We start from the raw sequence: 24,731 nt of genomic DNA, 5'->3' as shown, positions 1-24,731 counted from the left end.
TCCATTCAGCCACGAGCATTAGTGTGGTCGGCCATTGATGTTGGACGATTAAGCTTGGCTCGCAGTCGGCATTCCAATTCATCCCAAAAGTGTTCGATGGGGTTGAGGTCATGGCTCTGTGCAGACCAGTCAAATTCTTCCACACCGATCTCGACAAACCATTTCTGTATGGACCCCTCTTTGTGCACAGTGGCATTGTCATGCTGAAACAGGAAAAGGTCTTCCCCAAACTGTTGCCACAAAGTTGGAAGCACAGAATCATCTAGAATGATATTGTATGCTGTAGCGTTAAGATTTCCCTTCACTGGAACTAAGGGGCCTAGCCCGAACCATGAAAAATAGCCCCAGACCATTAATCCTCCTCTTCAAAACTTTACAGTTGACACTATGCATTCGGACAGGTAGCGTTCTTCTGGCAAGCGCCAAACCCAGATTCATCCGTCAGACTGCCAGATGGTGCATAATTCTTCACTCCAGAGAACACGTTTCCACTGCTCTGATGTACAATGGCGGTGAGCTTTACACCACTCCAGCTGACACTTCAAATCAAATGAATTTATATAGGCCTTCTTACATCAGCTGATATCTCAAAGTGCTGCACAGAAACCCAGCCTAAAACCCCAAACAGCAAGCAATGCAGGTGTAGAAGCAAGGTGGCTAGGAAAAACTCCCTAGAAAAAGGCCAAAACCTAGGAAGAAACCTAGAGAGGAACCAGGCTATGAGGGGTGGCCAGTCCTCTTCTGGCTATGCCGGGTGGAGATTATAACAGAACATGGACAAGATGTTCAAATGTTCATAAATGACCAGCATGGTCAAATAATAATAATCACAGTAGTTGTCGAGGGTGCAACAAGTCAGCACCTTGGCATTGCACATGGTGATCTTAGGCTTGTGTGAGGCTGCTTAGCCATGGAAACCCATTTTAAAACCTTTTCTCAATAGGGGGTGCTGTTTTCACTTTGTAAAAATTTAGTTCCCAAATTAAACTGCCTCGTACTCAATTCTTGCTCGTACAATATGCATATTATTATTACTATTGGATAGAAAACACTCTCTAGTTTCTAAAACCGTTTGAATTATATCTGTGAGTAAAACAGAACTGAAGTTGGAGCAAACTTCCTGTGAGGAAGTGAGAAATCTGAAATCAGGCAGGCTGTTCTAGGGTCAGTTTATTAATTTGCATGTCTTCTATTGGTTGACATGCACTGCATACACCTTCCAGTTGATGTCAGCAAATAGTGAGAATTGTAATGGAGTTGCTAGGCAGATCTGAGGCCATATAAATGGTCTGGGTACGTGGGGTACACTCTTTTCAACATTCGCCATGACGCAAGACAGACCTCAGGATGGCGTTCTGGAAAGCTCCCGTTATAGGCCTTAGATATATCCGTCTCTGATTTTATTCGATATAGGTGTTAAAGACATCATAATGTAGTTATTTTAAACCAAGTTATATCAGTTTATATCAGTATATTGCGATTTTCGGATATTTCTTAGTGCTGCGTTATAGTGAGTTGAGCACGTCTTCGCCACATGGCTAATGTTTACTGCTAATTCCAAAGTTGAAGGTGACAATCTACAACCGAGCAACGATCGTTCTGGACAAAGGACAACTTGCCCAAGATTCTGATGGAAGCTCATCAAAAAGTAAGAAGTATTTATGATGTTAACTCGTTGTTCTGTTGAAAAATGTCAAACTACTATTCCGCCATTAATTTCGGTGCGGTCTCGCTTTAACGCACGCTGTATGTCGTAGTAACGTTAATTTTAAAAATCTAACACAGCGGTTGCATTAAGAACTAATGTATCTTTCATTTGCTGTCCAACCTGTATTTTTTAGTCAAGTTTATGATTAGTTACTGATTAGATTAGGTGCCTCTCCCAAGATTTCTCCCGACATTTTGTTGGCAGCTTGGCTACTATTCTCATTGTATAACCACGATTTGTGCCGCTAAATATGCACATTTTCAAACAAACTCTATATGTATTGTGTAATATGATGTTATAGGACTGTCATCTGAAGAAGTTTGAGAAGGTTAGTGAAAAAATTAATATCTTTTGCTGGTTTATTCGTTATCGCTATTGTTGGCTTGAATCAATGCTGTTGTGTGGTTGGCTATTGTAGTAAGCTAATATAATGCTATATTGTGTTTTCGCTGTAAAACACTTAAAAATCTGAAATATTGGCTGGATTCACAAGATCTTTGTCTTTCATTTGCTGTACGCTGTGTATTTTTCATAAATGTTTTATGATGAGTATTTAGGTAATTCACGTTGGTCTCTGTAGTTATTCTAGTTGCTTTGGTGAGAGTTGTGATGGTGGCTGCAATGTAAAACTATGATTTATACCTGAAATATGCACATTTTTCTAACAAAACATATGCTATACAATAAATATGTTATCAGACTGTCATCTGATGAAGTTGTTTCTTGGTTAGTGACTATTTATATCTTTATTTGGTCGAATTTGTGATAGCTACCTATGCAGGAAAAAAATGGTGGGAAAAAAAAGTTGTGTCTTTTGCTATCGTGGTTGGCTAATAGAAATACATATTGTGTCTTCCCTGTAAAACATTTAAAAAATCAGAAATGATGGCTGGATTCACAAGATGTGTATCTTTCATCTGGTGTCTTGGACTTAATGATGTGATTTAATGATATTTAGATGCTAGTATTTACTTGTGGCGCTATGCTAGGCTATGCTAGTCACCTTTTTTACTGATGAGGGTGCTCCCGGATCCGGGATTGTGAACAAGTAGAATTAAGAGGCTCCCGACAAACAGTAATTCTGCTGACGTTGCTTCCAGAGGAAGTTTGGAACTTGGTAGTGAGTGTTGCAATGGAGGACAGACGATTTTTAAGCGCTACTCGCTTCAGCATTCGGCGCTCCTGTTCTCTGAGCTTGTGTGGCCTACCACTTCGTGGCTGAGCTGTTGTTGCTCCTAGACATTTCCACTTCACAATAACAGCACTTACAGTTGACCGGGGAAGATCTAGCAGGGCAGAAATTTGACGAACTGACAAGTTGGAAAGGTGGCATCCTATGACGGTGCAATGTTATAAGTCACTGAGCTCTTCAGTAAGGCCATTCTACTGCCAATGATTGTCAATGGATATTGCATGGCTGTGTGCTCGATTGTATACACCTGTCAGCAACGGGTGTGGATGAAACAGCCAAATTCACTCATTTGAAGGGGTGTCCCACATACTTTTATATATAAACAGTTAAAGTCGGAAGTTTACATACAGTTAGGTTGGAGTCATTAAAACTAGTTTTTCAACCACTCCACAAATTTCTTGTTAACAAACTATAGTTTTGGCAAGGCGGTTAGGACATTTACTTTATGCATGACACAAGTAATTTTTCCAACAATTGTTTACAGACAGATTATTTCACTGTATCACAATTCCAGTGGGTCAGAAGTTTACATACACTAAGTTGACTGTGCCTTTAAACAGCTTGGAAAATTTGAGTCAATTGGAGGAGTACCTGTGGATGTATTTCAAGGCCTAACTTCAAACTAAGTGCTTCTTTGCTTGACATTATGGGAAAATCTAAAGAAATCAGCCAAGACCTCCACAAGTCTGGTTCATCCTTGGGAGCAATTTCCAAAAACCTGAAGCTACCACGGTCATCAGTACAAACATTAGTACGCAAGTATAAACACCATGGGACCACGCAGCCGTGATACCGCTCAGGAAGGAGACGCGTTCTGTCTCCTAGAGATGAACGTACTTTGGTGCGAGAAGTGAAAATCAATCCCAGGACAACAGCGAAGGACCTTGTGAAGATGCTGGAAGGAAACAGGTACAAAAGTATCTATATCAACAGTAAACAAGTCCTATATCGACATAACCTGAAAGGCCGCTCAGCAAGGAAGAAGCCACTGCTCCAAAACAGCCATAAAAAAAGCCAGACTACGGTTTGCAACTGCACATGGGGACCAAGATCGTACTTTCTGGAGAAATGTCCTCTGGTCTGATGAAACAAAAATAGAACTCTTTGGCCATAATGACTATCGTTATGTTTGGAGGAAAGAGGGGGGTGCTTGCAAGCCGAAGAACACCATCCCAACCATGAGGGGTGGCGGCAGCATGTTGTGGGGGTGCTTTGCTGCAGGAGGGTCTGATGTACTTCACAAAATAGATGGCATCATGAGGTTGGAAAATTATGTGGATATATTGAAGCAACATCTCAAGACATTGGTCAGGAAGTTAAAGCTTGGTCCAAAGTTGTGGCAAAATGGCTTAAGGACAATAAAGTCAAGGTATTGGAGTGGCTATCACATAGCCCTGACCTCAATCCTATAGAAAATGTTTGGGACAAAGTTAAACAATTGAATAGCAATGCTACCAAATACTAATTGAGAATATGTAAACTTCTGACCCACTGGGAATGTGATGAAAGAAATACATCATTCTCTCTACTATTATTCTGACATTTCACATTCTTAAAATGAAGTGGTGATCCTAAATGACCTAAAACAGGGAATTTTTACTAGGATTAAAAGTCAGGAATTGTGAAAAAACGAGTTTAAATGTATTTGGCTAAGGTGTATGTAAACTTCTGACTTCAACTGTATAGTGTACATACTGATGCCACACACACTTTCACACGTTCACACTCACCATATATGCTGCTGCTACTAATCTATGCACTGCTGCTACAGCGCGGTCTATTATCTATCCTGTTGCTTAGTCACTTTGCACCTACCTATATTTACATAGCTACCTCATAACACTGCACATCGACTCGGTACTGGTACTCCCTGTATATAGCTATGTTATTTTTACTCGTTATTGTTATTCATTATTTATTCCTCGCGTCACTATTTGTGTTTTATATTTTTCATCTTTAACTCTGCATTGTTGGAAAAGTAAGTAAGCATTTCACTGTTAGTCTACACTTGTTGTTCAAAAAGCAAATAAAATTTGATTTGATTAAATAGTGGAAATACACTATATATCTATATGTCCCTAAAAACAATCAGTGAGTTGCAGCAGAAGATGGTGTTTTAGGGGAGAGAAAGGGGTGGATTGATCAATATTTCAAAGCGGTCTGGAAGCCGTGTTCAAAAGGCAGGCTAAGGCTCCTCAGAGAGCGAGGGAGAGAGAGCAAGAGAGAGTGAGAGGGAGAGAGAGAGAGCGCGAGAAAGAGCACACCGTGTTCGTAGATGGCACGGTGGCAGAGAGGATTGTTACCCACTCATCTATAGTGAAACAAGAATTGGGTAAGGCCAGATTCCATCAACCAACTACAGATAGTTTACAAACTTTACAGTTTAACAAACAACATGAAGATCCATTTAGGACTAGGTGATATGGCCCAAAAATCATATCTCAATTATTTTTTTAGTTATGGGCAATTCACGATATACACTACCGTTCAAAAGTTTGGGGTCACTTATAAATGTCCTTGTTTTTGAAAGAAAATCACATTTTTCATCCATTAAAATAACATCAAATTGATCAGAAATACAGTGTAGACATTGTTAATGTTGTAAATGACTATTGTAGCTGGAAACGGCAGATTTTTTTATGGAATATCTACATAGGCGTACAGAGGCCCATTGTCAGAAACTATCACTCCTGTGTTCCAATGGCACGTTGTGTTAGCTAATCCAAGTGTATAAATTTAAAAGGCTAATTGATCAAGACAAAACCCTTTTGCAATTATATTAGCACAGCTGAAAACTGTTGATCTGATTAAAGAAGCAATAAAACTGTCCTTCTTTAGACTTGTTGAGTATCTGGAGCATCAGCAATTGTGGATTCGATTACAGGCTCAAAATGGGAAGAAACAAATAACTTTCTTCTGAAACTCATCAGTCTATTCTTGTTCTGAGAAATTAAGGCTATTCCATGCGAGAAATTGCCAAGAAACTGAAGATCTCGTACAACGCTGTCTACTACTTTCTTCACTTAACAGCGCAAACTGGCTCTAACTAGAATAGAAAGAGGAGTGGAGGCCCCTGTGCACAACTGAGCAAGAGGACAAGTACATTAGAGTGTGTAGTTTGAGAAACAGACGCCTCACAAGTCCTCAACTGGTAGCTTCATTAAACAGTACCCGCAAAACACCAGTCTCAACTTCAACAGTGAAGAGGTGACTCTGGGATGATGGCCTTCTAGGCAGAGTTGCAAAGAAAAAGCCATATCTCAGACTGGCCAATAAAAATAAAAAATTAAGATGGGCAAAATAACACAGACACTGTTCAGAGGAACTCTGCCTAGAAGGCCAGCATCCAGGAGTCGCCTCTTCACTGTTGACGTTGAGACATTTTCAGCCTTTGCCAAACCCCTTCAAAAAAACAACAACATTAATTCAGGTGAGAAGTTGTAGGTGAGGGAAATTGCTGATAAATATTCATTTTGGGGGTGCACAAATGTAGTTGTACCTGATCCCAACATTTTCTCACTAAAGCATACTTACCAGAAGACCACTGGAACGTATTCATGTCACTGAGGGAGAGAAGGTAATGTATAACGTTTACATTACGTTAGCCATCAGGGATCCTATGGGAGGGATCCTTTGGGAGGAGAAGAGACACAGTCTGGTACCAGTCACCATGACAGCTGTGAGTTGGGGAGGAGTAAGCACTTTGGGGCAGAGGTCAGGTCAGATGAAGTGAGGAAGAACAGATATCACTAAGGTTCTGTCTAGCAACAGAGATGCATTGACTGTTCAGATATGTAGGAAGAGACTCAGCATAGGAGAAAGGGTTAAATATCAGTGCTTGTGTAAATATGTCATCGTCTGTACAGCTGTTTGATCCTTTGGGATAAATAAACTTGGTTTAAGCTTTCATAGTGTCCGTCGAGTTCTTACTCTAATATTTAGAACCTAACAAGGTGTAAAGATTATTAGTTCACCTTTATTTAACCAGGTAGGCCAGTTGGGAACAAGTTCTCATTTACAACTGCGACCTGGCCAAGATAAAGCGGCACAAACACAGAGTTACACATGGAATAAACAAAAATACAGTCAATAACACAATAGAAAGTCTATATACAGTGTGTGCAAATGAAGTAAGATTAGGGAGGTAAGGCAAAAAATAGGTCATAGTGGCAAAATAATTACAATTTAGCAATTAAACACTTTAGTGATAGATGATAAGAAAATGTCCAAAACATTATTTAGCCTCCCCTGTGCTTACTACCAGTTGAGTAGAGGAACACAAAACATTGACTCAAAGGGAAGCTCCAAATGGTAAATATTGTTATGTCACTCAAAACAAAACAAAATATCGATTAATATAGAAACTGCTTAACGTACTCTTTGGCCCATGAGACTATAGAATAATCTACAACAGGAAATGTACGTGAATTCCCGCAATGACCAAAATCTAGTTTAGAGACCAGGGCCATTTCTACTTGAATGTGGGCCATCTCTACTTGAATGTGCAAGTAGAGATACTGGGGTGCAAAGGAGCAAAAAAAAATAAACAAATATGGGGATGAGGTAGTTGGGTGGGCTATTTACAGGTGCAATGACCTGTAAGCTGCTCTGACAGCTGATGCTTAAAGTTAGTGATGGAGATATGAGACTCCAGCTTCAGCGATTTTTGCAATTCCTTCCAGTCAATGGTAGCAGAGAACTGGAAGGAAAGGCGGCCAAAGGAGGAGTTGGCTTTGGGGGTGACCAGTGAAATATACTTGCTGGAACACGTGCTACGGGTGGGTGCTGCCATGGTGACCAGTGAACTGAGATAAGGCGGTGCTTTACCTAGCAAAGACATAGATGACCTGGAGCCGGTGGGTTTGGCGACAAATATGAAGCGAGGGCCAGCCAACGCGAGCATACAGGTCACAGTGGTGGGTAGTATATGGGGCTTTAGTGACAAAATGGATGGCACTGTGATAGACTGCATCCAATTTGCTGAGTAGAGTGTTGGAGGCTATTTTGTAAATGACATCGCCGAAGTCAAGGATCGATAGGATAGTCAGTTTTACGAGGGTATGTTTGCAAGCGTGAGTGAAGAATGCTTTGTTGCGAAATAGGAAGCCGATTCTAGATTTAATTTTGGATTGGAGATTCTTAATGTGAGTCTGGAAGGAGATTCTAACCAGACACCTAGGTATTTGTAGTTGTCTACATATTCTAAGTCAGAACCGTCCAGAGTAGTGATGCTAGACGGGCGGGCAGGTGCGGGCAGCGATCGGTTGAAGAGCATGCATTTAGTTTTACTTGCATTTAAGAGCAGTTGGAGGCCACGGAAGGAGAGTTGTATGGCATTGTATTGGGGTTGAGAGTTACCCTTTAAGTCAGGCATGTCAAACTTATTCCATGGAGGCCCGAGTGTCTGCAGGGTTTTAGTTTTTCCTTTCAATTAAGACCTAGACAACCAGATGAGGGGAGATCCTTACTAATTAGTGACCTTAATTCATCAATCAAGTACAACGAAGGAGTGAATACCCTCAGACTCTCGGCCCTCCATGGAATGAGTTTGGCACATGCTTTAAGTCATCAGATGCAATTTCACAGAACATATGTGCATTAATTCTTTACAATAGATAAATGAAGGGTCCAGTCTTTGCTCATGTTCTCCACAGAAGGGGGTGGCAGCAGGCATATGACGCACATACCACTGAGGTTGACGAGTTGAATGAGAATGACATGGATCATGTTAATAAACAGACAGGAATGCAACAACGAAACAGGAACTCAATGCATGTATTCTGCACATTGAGAGATTAATAGTTGTATGAATTCAGTAAGAGCTAGTTCTGTAACATGACACAATATGACCTATCCATTATCTACAGTGAACATTGTGTTCTGTACAATTAGATAAGGGGATATTGCGAACTGGAAAACGAACACACATACAGTATCTGGGTCTTTAATAATTAGGCCATCACTGACCATCTGCAATTGATCTGTGCTATTACCTATTTCATAAACAGTGCTGCCCTCGGCATAATGCATATTAGGGGTCACACACATGGGTGGTACCACAAAGGGAACAATAGCATAAGGCTCTGTCACGGATCCCTCCGGAACTTTCATCATGTACACCTGGCCCCTATTCCCACTGATTGTATTTGTATATCTGTGCCCTTTGCTCACCATGGTGCTGTTGATTATTGTTAAAATGTCTGTTGTTGCGTGTGAGTACCTGTGCTGTGGGTTTTGGGTTTTCGTGCCCTTGTGGATTGCACAGATGATTATGGGTCTCGTCCCGTGTGTTAATCATTGTGCTCTAGAGTTATTTATTCGAGGTACTCCTCGCTCTTTTGTTTGGGTTTCAACCCTGTGTTTTTGTTGCGTGTTTGTTTGGTCTTCGCCCCCGTGCCTTTACACAGCACGCCGTAATTTGGGCTTAATAAAAAAAAATATTACCCACTCCTGCGTCTGTCTCCCGATCCTTCATGCCATAGTGACAGAATAATCAACCATTAAGGGAGACATGGCCTGTCCGACGACGCTGCGACTGGTCGGTCCGGTGCCGCCACAACTTCGGCAGCTGCAACTGGGTTGTCCAACGTCGCCACAGCTGGTCCGTCCGACGACGCCACAACCGGTCCGTCTGACGCCACTGCTACTGGTTCGTCTGACGACAACGCTACTTCGGCAGCTGCATCGGATTCTGATCGACCTGCACTGCGTTCCAGTTATCTTCCTCGAGGCTGATGTCATTGCGCTGCAAGTGCAGCACATCATGGGGGGGGGGGGGGGGGGGGGGGGGCACTGTCACGGATCCCTCCGGAACTTTCATTACGCACACCTGTCCCTATTCCCACTGATTAGTACTTCTATAAGTCTGTCCTTTGGTTTCCATTGGGCTGTCGATTATTGTTACAATGTCCGTTGGTGCGTGTGAGTACCTGTGCTGTGTGTTTTGGGCTTTCGTGCCCTTGTGGATTGCGCAGATCATTACAGGTCTTGTCCCGTGTGTTAATCATTGTGCGCGTGTGTTATTTATTCAAGGTACTCCTCACTCTTTTGTTTGGATTTCAACACTGTGCTTTTGTAACGTGTTTGTTTGGACTTCGTCCCCGTGCCTTTGCACGGCACGCCGTAATTTGGGCTTAATTTTAAAAAACTATTACGCAATCCTGCGTCTGTCTCCCGAATCTCTTCATACCAACGTGACAGGCTCTCTCTACACGGGGCCGAAGTCAAATCCATAATATATTTTCACTAGGGGTGGACGACAGGATGAAGGAGTATGCTTTTTGTTGTCAATTTAAAAAGGGGACATAATGGTAGCTAATGTTATTGGAAATCATAATGAGTAATATAAAGGATCGGTCATGCATGCAGACATTTCCATCCCAGTAGTAATGGTGAACAAAAAGCTTTTTAATCCCTCAAGGTCATCAGGGAGGTTATTGGACTGGCCACTCACTGTCCTAGTTGGCAGAGCATAAAATACAATAGCAACTGTTTCAACCCCAAAATGTATGGACAAAGTAGTTGTCTTTCTTAAAATCATCACATTTGATTTGCTAAAGGCTATGCAACAGTATATAACCAACCTACTGTTCTTGACTGTGATGTTTTCATGTTTACCCAATGTTCACAAAAGGGAGCATACCACATTCATCATAACATTATGTCTGTGTTTTCTTTACATATGGTTCTGAAACACAAAACCTACTGGACTATATACTGTATCTTTCCCAGTCATCCATGAAGTGGCTTCCTCACCTCGGTGCACATTATGCTATCCACACAGTGTGCTGCTGCTATGCCATGGAGAAGCTAAACGCCTCCAGATTCAAAACATTTGATGTACGCAGTGATTTCTGACTTCATCTTTTCAACTGATAGAGTGACTTTTAATGGAGTACTCGGTTGGTTTTCTGCATGACTGACAAGGTGGCCGTGCAATCAGTGAGTTAACTCCAACACGGATCACTGTGAAGCCAATCCTCAGAGAACAGCACAGGATCATAGATAGCCTAGCAGTAAATATAGATCTGGAAGCAAAGCAGAAGCTGAAGATGTTTATATGCCATTTGATGACAGTTTATTTCCTAGATCCAGCTCTCAGATCTCGTAAATCGGACCTCAGCAGAGAGACACCCGGTTGGGTTTAAAGATTTGTCCAAAGAGATACGGAGAAATCAGGGTCCAGTAATATACTTCAGCTGAACAAACCCACCCGGGTCGATCACTCAACATTCAAGCAGGCAAAGCACAGCCATGTTTACTCAAAAATAAACCATCTTTCAGCCAGGTAAGGGGCAGGCATGGGTACTTTGGTACACACTGCCTTTAAAAAGGGCCTCACACAGATGGCACTTCCACATGCAACATGAATCATAAATGATGCACTCCACACTGGGCAGTCACCTCCCCCTCTTACTCACATACTGTATAGTATGCCTCAATCTTCTTGAATTATGTTGAATAAAAATGTGTGAAAACACTGACAGTCCTTCCATCTGTCTGTCTGTACACAACTCCATGTACTGTACTCTATACTCCACTATGGCTGGGAATTGTCAGGGACCTCACGATACGATATTATAACAATTGTTTAGGGAAATAAAAGTGCTGAAAACATGCTGGCTCACTATTTAAAAAGATGGAGAACAAGTCATAGAATTAAAAATACCTGAGTTGTGGCGTAGGTACAGCTGACTAGACCTACAGTAACAAAAAATTATATATCGATATAATATCGTTCAGAAATATCGCAATATGAAACTGTATTGATTTCCCCCCCCCCCCCATCTCTATACTCCACTGTGCTTTTAATTATGTCGGATTTAAACGAGGCCCTCCATCTTCCTTTGAAGCATAGCAGGGGTGTGTGGGAGGAGTGACATCACTCAAAGGTAGCCTCCTTTTCATAGCTTGCCCACGTTTTTGTGAACATGTGCTGGCTCACTCCCACTCTCTTAAGTGTACGATTTCTGAGAGACCATGGAGGGACAGCAAATGGATTTGGCATGGCATATTTCAACATGTCTAATGCTCAAATAACCTTCAAAGACTTCAAAGTACTGGGCTAGTGGTTTTAGGTACAAAATGCAGCTTGACTGCTGACCATGGCCTCTGCATTTTATTATGGAAGATAAAGAATCTACAGAGAACAGCCTTACTAAGTACAGAGAAAAGACAATTAGCCTAATGGATGAAAACAAATAGTCTCTTCTTAGGGTACTAAAATAGGTAAGTTATATAGAGGACAAATATGAGGTGAGGGAGACTGACAGATAATGCTACACACATCCTCCCACACACACACAAATGTGCGCCCAGGGTGCGTAGGGTTGGGCGGTGTCCTGGTTTTCATATCGTCATACCGTCCTTCTCTCATCCCGGGAATTATGCTATTAATACACAAGGAGTTGCTAAAAATGCAAAAGAAACTCCATTGGACATCTATTACCAGAATGATAACAAAATTAGCACAAACGAATAGCGAATTTCAACAGAGGCTGCTATCTAAATATGCTAACGAGCGCAAACAAAAATAAACAAATTGCAAAGACAAGCAATCCAGCTCATAAAGCTATATCTGTGTCTGTGTGGAGTCGCTAGGGCAACGGACCTTCCTGCTTTGCTCGGAGAATAGGGGGAGGAGTAGACGGTCGGAGAACGGAAGAAATTACGAAAAGAATTAACGTAAATAAATCTAGATAGCAGGAGTAGCAGCTGTACAGATAACTTATCCAAAGCGCTTTGACTTCTCAAACACGGCAGAAAGCTAACACTATATGATAACCCGTCTCCTTATTAATTCAGCCACTTACTTAGCTAACTAGCAAGTTAAACCAAATACAGAGCTGAACTCACCAGCTCCAGCTTTCTCCCGTTGTGTTTAGTTATATATAAACAAACACATGACTGGCTCAACTATTCTGGGGAACTACGGTGAGCTTCATAATGTGACAGGTGAAATGAAGAACGCATCTGCTTTGTTCCCTAACGTATTGCACAAGTTGACTGCAGGTATTATCTTGATAAGCTACAAATATTAAAATGTATTGTAACGACCCTGGGTTTATGAACACGGATATCGACTCTGCCGCACGAGCATGTTTTTGAGGCACAGACGATAGCGCGCAGGACTTCGGGCTAGAAGGTCGAGGGTTCGAGACCTGCTCCCTGCTGTTTCATTACATTGGTGTCAGAAGTGATCGGACCTTGCATCCACGACAGAGCGTGTGCTTGACCGGTGAGCACGTTCCTGTAAGATGTAGAGTCGCAAGCTAGCGCGAGGACGCGCTCTTTGAAAGGAGGGAGTAGTGTAACGACCCTGGGTTTATAAGCACGGATATCGACTCTGCCGCACGAGCATGCTTTTGAGGCACAGACGATAGCGGGCTAGAAGGTCGAGGGTTCGAGACCTGCTCCCTGCTGTTTCATTACAGTATTGAAAAACTTCAAATAAATAGTTTTGACGGTAGTGAAAAACCACCCGTGGCTATTTCCGAATATCCTGGTATATATGGCATACCGCCCAAGCCGTAGCAGGAGTAATGAAAGGAAATATAAAATATACAATTTCTGAGACTGCGCGAAAAGGGTGTTACTGATAGCACTGTGATAGGAAGGTCTTTATCTTAAAAGCGAAGTACAAATTCAACACCAACAGCATTCCTATGACAGCAAAAGTACAAAACCGTGTCTTTGCCACTTCCTCTATAGAGAACTTGATGAATTCAATGGATACATACTAATATATGGATATATCATGCATCCACCTGTTGTATGGTGAATGTGAACATTTAAGACTGGTCAAAGAACAAGACCGCTTTAGTCTTGTGTGAGATAAAACAAATGTGCCTCTCAAAGAGAATAATTTCATCCTCATTGTCCATGCAGTAAAACAACACAGCCTAATCCATTTCAAACACACTTGGTTCTAGAGAAATTAAAATGTTCATATGGATTAGCTCGTTCAAACATGCTCCAGACGCCAGAGCATTCATACCTCACTAACAGTAAAGCCTAAGAAGAAGAAACCTTGGTCACAGAACACTCCAAACAGTATGGCATTACCATGCCACTGGATGATACCCCCCATGCTACATACTAGTCTTCCATTTTCAGGGGGAAATCATGTACTGCCAACAAAGTAAACCTAGGCCTACTGCCTGTCAATTATCTATGTAGGCATTATTTCTCAAACATAATAACATGTCATCCATGGGGATTTAGTGCAATATTAGATTTAAAGCATTACATACAGTTGAAGTCAGAAGGTTAGTCACCTTAGCCAAATGCATTTAAACTCAGTTTTTCACAATTCCTGACATTGAATCCTTGTAAAAATTCCCTGTCTTAGGTCAGTTAGGATCCCCACTTTATTTTAAGAATGTGAAATGTCAGAATAATAGAGGAGAGAATTCATTATTTCAGCTTTTATTTATTTAATCACATTCCCAGTGGGTCAGAAGTTTACATACACTCAATTAGTATTTGGTAGCATTCCCTTTAAATTGTTTAACTTGGGTAAAACATTTTGGGTAGCCTTCCACAAGCTTCCCACAATAAGTTGGGTGAATTTTGGGCCATTCCTCCTGACAGAGATGGTGTAACTGAGTCAGGTTTGTAGGCCTCCTTCTCGCACATGCTTTTTCAGGGCTGCCTGCAAACTTTCTATAGGATTGAGGTCAGGGCTTTGTGATGGCCACTCCAATACCTTTACTTTGTTGTCCTTAAGCCATTTTTCCACAACTTTGGAAGTATGCTTGGGGTCAATGTCCATTTGGAAGACCCATTTGCGACCAAGCTTTAACTTCCTGATTTCTTGAGATGTTGCTTCAATATATCCACATAATTTTCCTACCTCATGATGCCATCTATTTTGTGAAGTGCACCAGTTCCTCCTGCAGCAAAGCACCCCACAACATGATGCCGCCACCCCCGTGCTTCACGGTTGGGATGGTGTTCTTCGGCTTGCAAGCCTCCCCCTTTTTCCTCCAAACATAACAATGGTCATTATGGCCAAACAGTTCTATTTTTGTTTCATCAGATCAGAGGTTATTTCTCCAAAAAGTACAATCTTCGTCCCCATGTGCAGTTGCAAACCGTAGTCTGGCTTTTTTATTGTGGTTTTGGAGCAGTGGCTTCTTCCTTGCTGAGCGGCCTTTCAGGTTATGTCGATATAGGACTCGTTTTACTGTGGATATAGATACTTTTGTACCTGTTTCCTCCAGCATCTTCACAAGGTCATTTGCTGTGGTTCTGGGATTGATTTGCACTTTTTGCACCAAAGTACGTTCATCTCTAGAAGACAGAACACGTCTCCTTCCTGAGCGGTATGACGGCTGCATGGTACCATGGTCTTTATACTTGTGTACTATTGTTTGTACAGATGAACGTGGTACCTTCAGGCATTCGGGAATTGCTCCCAAGGATGAACCAGAGGTGTGGAGGTCCACATTTTTTTTTCTAAGGTCTTGGCTGATTTCTTTAGATTTTCCCATGATGTCAAGAAAAGAGGCACTGAAGGTAGGCCTTGAAATACATCCACAGGTACTCCTCCAATTGACTCAAATTATGTCAATTAGCCTACCAGAAGCTTCTAAAGCTATGACATCATTTTCTGGAATTTTCCAAGCTGTTTAAAGGCACAGTCAACTTAGTGTATGTAAACGTCTGACCCATTGGAATTGTGATACAGCGAATTATAAGTGAAATAATCTGTCTGTAAACAATTGTTGGAAAAATTACTTGTGTCATGCACAAAGTAGATGTCGTAACCGACTTGCCAAAACTATAGTTTGTTCACAAGAAATTTGTGGAGTGGTTGAAAAATAAGTTTTAATGATTCCAACCTAAGTGTATGTAAACTTCTGACTTCAACTGTATACACTTGGATTCAAATGATGTGGGAAAGTAGCCTATATTTGAGGTAGGCTACATAATTTTACATGATCATTATGTTACACAATACCTGACAGAATTGTTGGCTTTTAGAAATCTGAACTTGTGTGCAGCGAGACAAATGTAGCTATAGTTGAGGCAGACAGCCGTCAAATGTACAATTCATTCAAGGTATATTCAAGGACATCCAGAAGTAGCCTAAAACAAATATTCCAAAGGGAGATAAAAAAAATAAAAAAAATGCTTCTCACAATTTCTTAGGTCTACTCTGAAATCGCATTGGTGCATGTGCTGTAACAACTTCTTCATTTCAAGACTGACAATTCTCTTCAAATAGCCTACACGGCCCACTCCCAAGCGAAATGAGTGTGTTGGAGCTGTCCAGTAATAGGGGCTGCTGAATGATTCCTTATAACAGCAACAGCCATGAGATGCGGTTCTCTGAGACAGCGCTCAACAAAAATCATGCCATGAAAAAAAAATATGGATTCCAACATTCTGATAAAGCTGGCACATAAAATTACTTTTGTAATTGTTTCAATCTATCGAATGACAGAGAGTTTTCGTCTTTGTAAAAGAACAACCAGCAGCCCCTCTAGTGGCCTTCTGGAGAGAGTGGAGGCAGCAAGCACAAGAATGAGTTGACCTACAAAGACAAACTGACTGGTGTTTTAAAGTGTGCTTATTTATAACCAGGCGGCATAGTTAGGATAATATCGTTGGAATTATGCATTTGTTTGGAACAAGTTTTTTCTGGCCCTTATGCCCACACATGGGATCTACATCCTACACACTAGGCAAATCATCACTTCTCAGGGTATGGACATTTTGTGGATTCAGTTCAAAGCAGAGAGGTTGTCATGGCACCCTCATCCTTGGCAAATCTCAACAAAGAATCAATAATGAATTGGGGTTTTGTTCTACCAAAATAGTCTCTTCAGCTTGAGATGTAACAGCTGGGATCCAACATCTCTCAGTGTATTGGGTATTGATGATCTTGTTTCTACTACTACTATTGTTCCGTTTTCTTTTCAAATCATTTAGAGGTGAATAAAAATGGGTGCAATACAAATTTACTGTGCTATAAAAGCCCTACATGGCTTAACATTTCAGCCGAGAGAGCTAGGAGCAGTGGGGGAGATTGTTCTTTAACAGAACTAATGGCATTTCTAAAAGAAAGTATGTCATCAGTGTCAATGCTCTATTTTTACAAACACATTACTTTTAGAGTCCAAAAATACTTTCCATTGGGAATATAAGAGGGGAAACCTTCTGCCAAGAACATTTCACTTTACTGGGTGGAATATCCTATTAATGTTTTCAATATGAGATACATTCATCAGAAAAGGCTCTCTACTGAGTTAGTGATATGGCTAAAAATAGGACAATCAAATCAGAACAAAATCTAACGGGCTGATAACATAAACTTGACAGGGTGGCAACCAAATCTAACTAACAATGATTATTTAGGATTAGCCTAATTTAAACTGTCCGGACTAAAATGGTCAATTGTGTCATGATCAAGAAGCCTTATAATAAAAACTGACATGGCCACACTTGGAGAGTGGATCTAAAAATATAATCTTTGTCTCTTGGTTGATTAATTTCAGTAAACAAAGCACCTTTTCAGACATTTGCAAATGTTATAAATTATTTTGAGTCCGTGAGAGAATGCAAAGCAGTTAAAAAAAGAATAAAACTGCCTATTCTGAGTTGTGGTTAGCCTACATTTTGTATGTAGGGTCGTTCCATTTGATTTCAATTGTTTTTTGACCACACCCCTTTTGATTTGAACAAAACTTTCCGTACATGTATGCCCATGGTAGAAGTGGTCAGAAAGTAACTTTTTGGGCCTGAATGCCAAAACATTCAGGAGATAAAGGTGCTCAAAGTTTACCCATTTTGCATACCCCACCATACCATGAGACATCCATGTCTTCGTCGCTGGAAAATATTAATGGTTGAGTTTGATATCGATTAAAAGCTTATAACCAGGGTTGTGAAAATATTTTCTAATTTAATTTTAAAAACATATTTTTTTAACCTTTAAAATCAAATCATAAAATGGTTAAAATTTCTATTTTTTTTATTTTGCATATGTTGTAGTTTAGATGCTAATTTACATAATCTGAAGGGTTTCTGTTGCGCCCACAATCGTTGAGACACAGCATACTCTTGAATACAGAGTACAGTAGGTGTCATTTCAATCAGAGAAATAGAATACAATGGATATCATACAATGGATATATATCTTCAGACCACTGCAATCTAGCTGGTACACCATTGACATTTACATTTTTATTTCCAATTGCTCCCACAAAAATAGCTGCCGGTCCACCCACCATCAAATGTCACCATAGAATGTCTGTTCTATTATTCTGTTCTATTCCATAGGTTTCCTGTAGTAGATTGACAGTATAATTTAAAACAACTGATATTCCCATTTAAGTCAACAATCTGTGATGACAAAAAAATTACATTGTTATTCAAAAAAATAATAATAATAATTATAAAGTAGTTTGTGAGCTTTTAAATTATATTAAAATCAACAGTTTATATTTTCCAGTGATGAAGACCTGGATGTCTCATGGTATGGTGAGGTATGAAAAATGGGTCAACTTTGAGCACATCCATCTCATGAATGTTTGGCCATTCAGGTCCAAAATGTCACTTTCTGACCACTTCTACCATGGGCAAATATTTATGAAAAGTTTCATTCAAATCAAAAGGGGTGAGGTCAAAAAGGTTTTTGTATTCAAATGGAATGACCGAGCATATCAAATGATATTGCTTCTTGTGGTAGGTATTAATCCAAACCTTTGATTTCTTTAAACTGAATCAAGTCCTGCATGCAGGCTCTTATAAAGGAATAGCAATATTGCTGTTTGGGGGTTATTTGCGGGCCAATGCACCAACAGGTCTATTTTTGAAATGACATTGAATTCAGTTCTTATTGACACCGCATTTTACTTGTGGCTGAAGGGCTTTGCAGGGTTAATGTATTCCACGGAGATAACGGTAACGATATAACGTGAAATGGATGTATAGGTAGCCTATTAAATGTTACACACTCAGCAGAATCACAGTTTTGCATTGCTAAATATATCACGTAAGGAGGTGCGGCAGAAGTAAAACAAATAAATTACAGGGAGAGTAGGCCTACGCTAAGTTGTGACTCACATGGATTCAACATGTGATGGCCACTACAGTGGGCACAAAGACTTACATTGAGGTGATGTTCTTGAACACATCTTCGATACTGTTATTTCCATTGTTCCCAGTATCTTGCAGTGCAAGCAGGGGAAAGAATTTTCCATTGTCAGACTTATTGCAATAGATCTCAGTTGGAGAACAGCTGCAGGTTGGCGGGCAGTCCAGCATATTGCTCAAGTAGTCCTGAAAGATGGTCAAAATAAACAATACCCTCCACCAGCAAATTCGTGGTGGAATAAAAAATGAATCCATGACTCAACGTTTATTAGGACAATATCCTTGAGATGTTTTTGAACCTCCAAATCGGAGACCGTCTGAATATGCAATTATGTGGCGTGTGCGCGCGGGCGAGTGAATGTATGGAGGTATGTCAAATTGATGCGAATGCGCTAATGTCCATCTATTTCACAGATGAGGAAGAAGAAGGGGAAAAAAAATACTCCGTCAAAGTGGAAATGGTTCAAAAGCAGTACTCCAAGCTTGTCCTCCTCTCTAGAATGCATAGTATATGTTACCCTGTATTCATGCTGCCGTTAGCCGCTTAGTTCCAGGTTGTACCAGCACCGCTCCAAGACTCCGAGGGATAGCGCGTTGAAGAAAGTGACGAGAGAGAAAGCGAGGTCCATGCTCCAAGCATTAAGTCCCACCTACAGGGCAGAATGGAAACTGACACACCTGCAACTCAGGATGCAGCTCAAATCAGATCATAACAGCAATTGCACACAGAACGTGGGCTATACTATAGAACAATAAGAATAGGCTACACATTTATGGTGATTTATCATTAGGCCTATGGTTGGATGTTCATTTACACATCGGGCGTCCAGGCCACAATGTATCCTTTTTAGAGGGCTACGCCTACACAATCAAGTATGGCAACAAAACAAAAACATCTAAAGCCGGTATGATGAAGATTAACTTGAGTTAAATATCCACAAAAATATTTCTCATTGACGAATATCTCATTTACGACTGCATATACAGTGCATTTTGAAAGCTTTCAGACCCTTTGACACATTTTGTTACTTTACAGCCTTATTCTAAAATGGATTAAATATTTTTTTCCCCTCATTAATCTACACACAATACCCCGTAATGAAAAAGCAAAAACAGGTTCAGAAATGTTAGCAAAATGACTAAAAATAAAAAACTGAATTGTGACATTTACATAGTATTCAGATACTTCACTCAGTACTTTGTTGAAACACCTTTGGCAGCGATTACAGCCTCGAGTCTTCTTGGGTATAACGCTACAAGCTTGGCACACCTGTATTTGGTGCGTTTCTCCCATTCTTCACTGCAGATCCTCTCAAGCTCTTTCAGATTGGATGGGGAGAGTCGCCTCACAGATATTTTCAGGTCTCTTCAGAGCTGTTCGATCGGGTTCAGGTCCAAGCTCTGGCTGGGCCACTCAAGGACATTGAGAACTTGTTCTCAACTGGCTTACCTGGTTAAAAAAAGAAAACATTTGTGGAGTGCTGCAGAGATTGTTGTCCTTCTGGAAGTTTCTACCATCTCCACAGAGGAACTCTAGTGAATCTGTCAGATTGACCATCGGGTTCTTGGTTGCCTCCCTGACCAAGGCCCCCCCCCCCCCCCCCCCCGATTTCTCAGTTTTGCCAGGTGGCCAGCTCTAGGAAGAGTCTTGGTGGTTCCAAATTTCTTCCATTTATGAATGATGGAGGCCACTGGGTTTTTGGGGACCTTTTTTTATTTCACCTTTATTTAACCAGGTAGGCCAGTTGAGAACAAGTTCTCATTTACAACTGCGACCTGGCCAAGATAAAGCAAAGCAGTGCGACAAAAACAACACAGAGTTACACATGGGATAAACAAAAGTACAGTCAATAACACGATAGAAAAATCTGTATAAGTGTTTGCAAACCTTCAATGCTGCAGACATTTTTTGGTAGCCTTTCCTAGATCTGTGCCTCAACACATTCTTGTCTTGGAGCTCTACGGACAATTCCTTCGAACTCATGGCTTCGTTTTTGCTCTGACATGCACTGTCAACTGTGGGACCTTATATAGACAGGTGTGTGCCTTTCCAAATAATGTCCAATCAATTGAATTTACCACAGGTGTACTCCAATCAAGTTGTAGAAACATCTCAAGCATGATCAATGGAAACAGGATGCACCTGAGCTCAATTTCAAGTGAGTTTCGTAGCAAAGGGTCTGAATACTTATGTAAATAAGGTAATTCATTTTTTGTTTTGTAAAAAATGTACACTTTGTCATTATGGGGTATTATGTGTAGATTGAAGAGGGGGGGAAAGTATTTCATCCATTTTAGAATAAGGCTGTAATGTAACAAAATGTGGAAAAAGTCAAGTGTTAGCACCCAAAAGGAAGGCTTCAGATGTGCCAGGTGAACCTGCAACCACAACACTTCAATTACATTTGACATACAATCATCTCTAAGCATTAGAGGGATATGGCTCTGAATATATACAGCAACACATCCCCCATAAGCATTCATGACTCTTCAATGAATTTTATATCCTTGTATTGCTACTGCTGTATCAAATTAATTATCTAAGTGAGTCTCAGAAATGGTTAATATATGAGTCTTATATGATGTTAGCAAGTTATTGATTTCATGATCCTCATTTCTAAGACTACATATATTATTATGGGCTATTTTCAGCCCTTTCCTTATCAGAGATAGACATAATGTGGAAAAGAGCCAACAAAGCAAGATAAAAAAATATACACCACCGTTCAAAAGTTTGGGGTCACTTAGAAATGACCTTGTTTTTGAAAGAAAAGCTAATTTTTTGTCCATTAAAATAACATCAAATTGATCAGAAATACAGTGTTGTCACGTTCGTCATAATGAATGGACCAAGGCGCAGCGTGCGTAGAGTTCCACATATTTTAATAAATCGAAACTCACCAAACAAAACAAACGAGCACAAACGAAACATGACGTTCTGGGCTGCTCACAGGCAGCTACACAAACACAAGATCCCACAAAGCAAAAAGGGGGAATGGCTGCCTAAATATGATCCCCAATAAGAGACAACGATTAACAGCTGCCTCTGATTGGGAACCATAACAGGCCAACATAAACATAAAAACACCTAGATGACCCACCCTAGTCATGTAAATGACTATTGCAGCTGGAAACGGCTGATTTTTAATGGAATATCTACATAGGTGTACAGAGGCCCATTATGAGCAACCATCACTCCTGTGTTCCAATGGCATGCCTTACAGGCTCAAAAGGGGCAGAAATAAAGCACTTTCTTCTGAAAGTCATCAGTCTATTCTTGTTCCGAGAAATTAAGGCTATTCCATGCGAGAAATTGCCAAGAAACTGAAGATCTCATACAATGCTGTGTACTACTCCCTTCACAGAACAACACAAACTGGCTCTAACCAGAGTAGAAAGAGGAGTGGGAGGCCCCTGTGCACAACTGAGCAGGAGGACAAGTACGTTAGAGTGTCTAGTTTGAGAAACAGATGCCTCACAAGTCCTCAACTGACAGCTTCATTGCATACCAGAGCTTTCATGCCTGGGATAAGTTCTTTTCTGTTCTGGCGCACAGTTTCAGAATAGTCCTTGTTGGGGAAGATGAACATTCCTCTCAAGTTCTTGGCTCTTTCCAGAACAGCTACCTTGTCATTGAACCTAATTAATTCTGCAATTCCATCCCTTAAGATAATCTGATTTCTCTGTCATTCTTATCATGGATTCACAGACAGAACTGATGTCCTCTCTCAATGACATATATATTGCTGTCATCTTGCCGTTGTCCTGTTTAAACTCATCGAGCAGACCCTGGGAGAACTGAAAACTGTTCTTCAGGTCCAGGACCGCTCTGGTTAGGCCGTCCATTCTTTTATTAGTTGACTTCACCAGTATTTGGACACAACTCTTGAATCTATTTTCTTGTTGTAACAACTGCTGGTAGAATTATTTTTGTTTGTTTAAAAGATCCTTCACCTGTGCTAGAGAGACACCACTGTCCTCAACGGTACTCCCGCCAGCTTTGGCCTGTATCATGGTAGCAACGTAGGTTACGCTGTTACTCCTCGCAGTTCCAGACAGGGCAGGTCGCAGGGAAGATTGGAAACAACAACAACAAACAGCAGAGATCTAGACAGCCACAAGCTTGGGACAATTCGCTGTCTCAGCCACAATTGCTAACCGCGTCATGGGCTGCGTTCAAGTCCTCAAGAAAACCCTGCTAGCCTGCTAGCAAAAATAATTATACCAGCAGTTGTGACAACAACAAGAAAATAGATTCAAGAGTTGTGTCCAAATACTGGTGGAGCTAGGCTAGCTGCTACGCCAAGCAACTCCTCAGACCCGACCTTAGTCGGCAGGATCGCTGGACAGATAGTAGCGGTCCCAGCAATTAGACTAACTGAGATACATACACGGGAATGGTGGTTAGTGTGTCTGTCACCAGGGTGGTATACTACAAAGAAAGCTAGATCTACTCAGGTTTTTATAAACCTAGCCAGCTTTTAGAAGTGCCGTCTTTATTATATTACTTATTGTTAATGCCGTCTTTCGTGCCTGAGGTCATAATGACAGATGGCGACATGCTCACCTCTATTGTGCCTTGCTGTGCCTCTACCTCTTTCTTCTGTTTTTTTTCTGGTGCCCACTCCTGGAAGAGAGATTTCATTAGACTCCATTGAACAACAAGGCAGACCCGGTCCAGTATATTACCCTCCAGCAGTCTCTAATGATGGTCACATTGTTGGACCATACACTACTATTTTACAGTCTGATACATTAACTTGTAACAATGGTCACTACATTAGAATAACTCTGACAGTAACAAAGGGGCTGAAGACTGCATCGTCCCATATTACGGTATACTCCATTAAGCCTCATTAACTTCCATTAGCCCACTGTGTGTGTATCAGTGTGTGTGTTTGTGTGTGTGTGTGTGTTTTGCACCTGGAAATGAGGCCATTCAGTGTTTTTTTTTCCACCAGTGCAGTTTGTCCTGCTCATTGATGGCCATGAGAGTGTTGTGGAGCTCATTATACACACACTGGGAGAGAGAAGGATAGAGGGAGAAAAGGGGGAGAGAGAAAGATAGAAAAGGGGAGGTAGAGAGAGGAGTGAGAAATGATGAGAAATCATAGCATGAAAGAAATTATCAGTGAGAGATGAGATAAAGACCAACCACATCCACACACTCCCTCAAACCTGGTATTTTTTTATACAACTTTTCACATAACACACATTACCGTGGTTGATGAAGCCGTCTGTATCATCAGGTCAGTAACTCGGGTCAAGCAAATTCTAGGTCGTCACTTGTTACCACAGCCACAAAGTCATCATCCCCGCCTACTTCTAAAATGTATCTTCTTAAAAAGTTTGTGATTTTAAACCTGACCCTAACCTTAACCATAACAAGACTGTTAACCCTAACCTTAAATTAAGCACATTTTTGTTATCATGAATTTTTACAATATAGCCTATTTCTACTTTGTAGCTGTGGTAACTAGTGGAAACCCAAATTCTATGCTTTACAGATGTAGACTGGCTGTAGCTCCAGATTGGATTGTTGCTCCTAGTTCACAGAATACACTTGTATGAGCTACGAACTAACTTGCAAATCTGAATTGTAGGCTAACATTAGCTAGATAGCTAGCCAGCTAATGTTAGTTAGCTTGCAGCTAGCTGACCTGCCTTGCTAGCATTATCAAAAACATATTAACATTATCAAGTACATTAATGGGGTAAACCTACTCT

General features: G+C 40.9%; 1 protein-coding gene across 7 annotated transcripts in view; it reads right to left on the bottom strand.

The window, feature by feature from the left end:
* The window catches only part of LOC129867202 (NT-3 growth factor receptor-like), a 300,196-nt gene extending 280,531 nt beyond the window's left edge, over positions 1 to 19,665 (bottom strand). For 2 of the 7 annotated variants that reach the window (XR_008761586.1, XM_055940443.1), the window contains exon 1: positions 19,021 to 19,663. Coding sequence is in view for 4 of the 7 variants with exons in the window: in XM_055940443.1 (XP_055796418.1) it covers positions 19,021 to 19,259 (239 nt within the window). In the remaining 3 variants the exon portion in view is untranslated. The other 5 variants (XM_055940439.1, XM_055940437.1, XM_055940438.1 and 2 more) reach the window with 5 other exon arrangements.
* Between the last annotated feature and the right edge of the window lie 5,066 nt (positions 19,666 to 24,731).

The sequence above is a fragment of the Salvelinus fontinalis genome, chromosome 12 (genome assembly GCF_029448725.1).
Source record: "Salvelinus fontinalis isolate EN_2023a chromosome 12, ASM2944872v1, whole genome shotgun sequence".
Classification (NCBI taxonomy): Eukaryota; Metazoa; Chordata; class Actinopteri; order Salmoniformes; family Salmonidae; genus Salvelinus; species Salvelinus fontinalis.
This window is presented reverse-complemented; position numbering and strand designations above follow the sequence as displayed.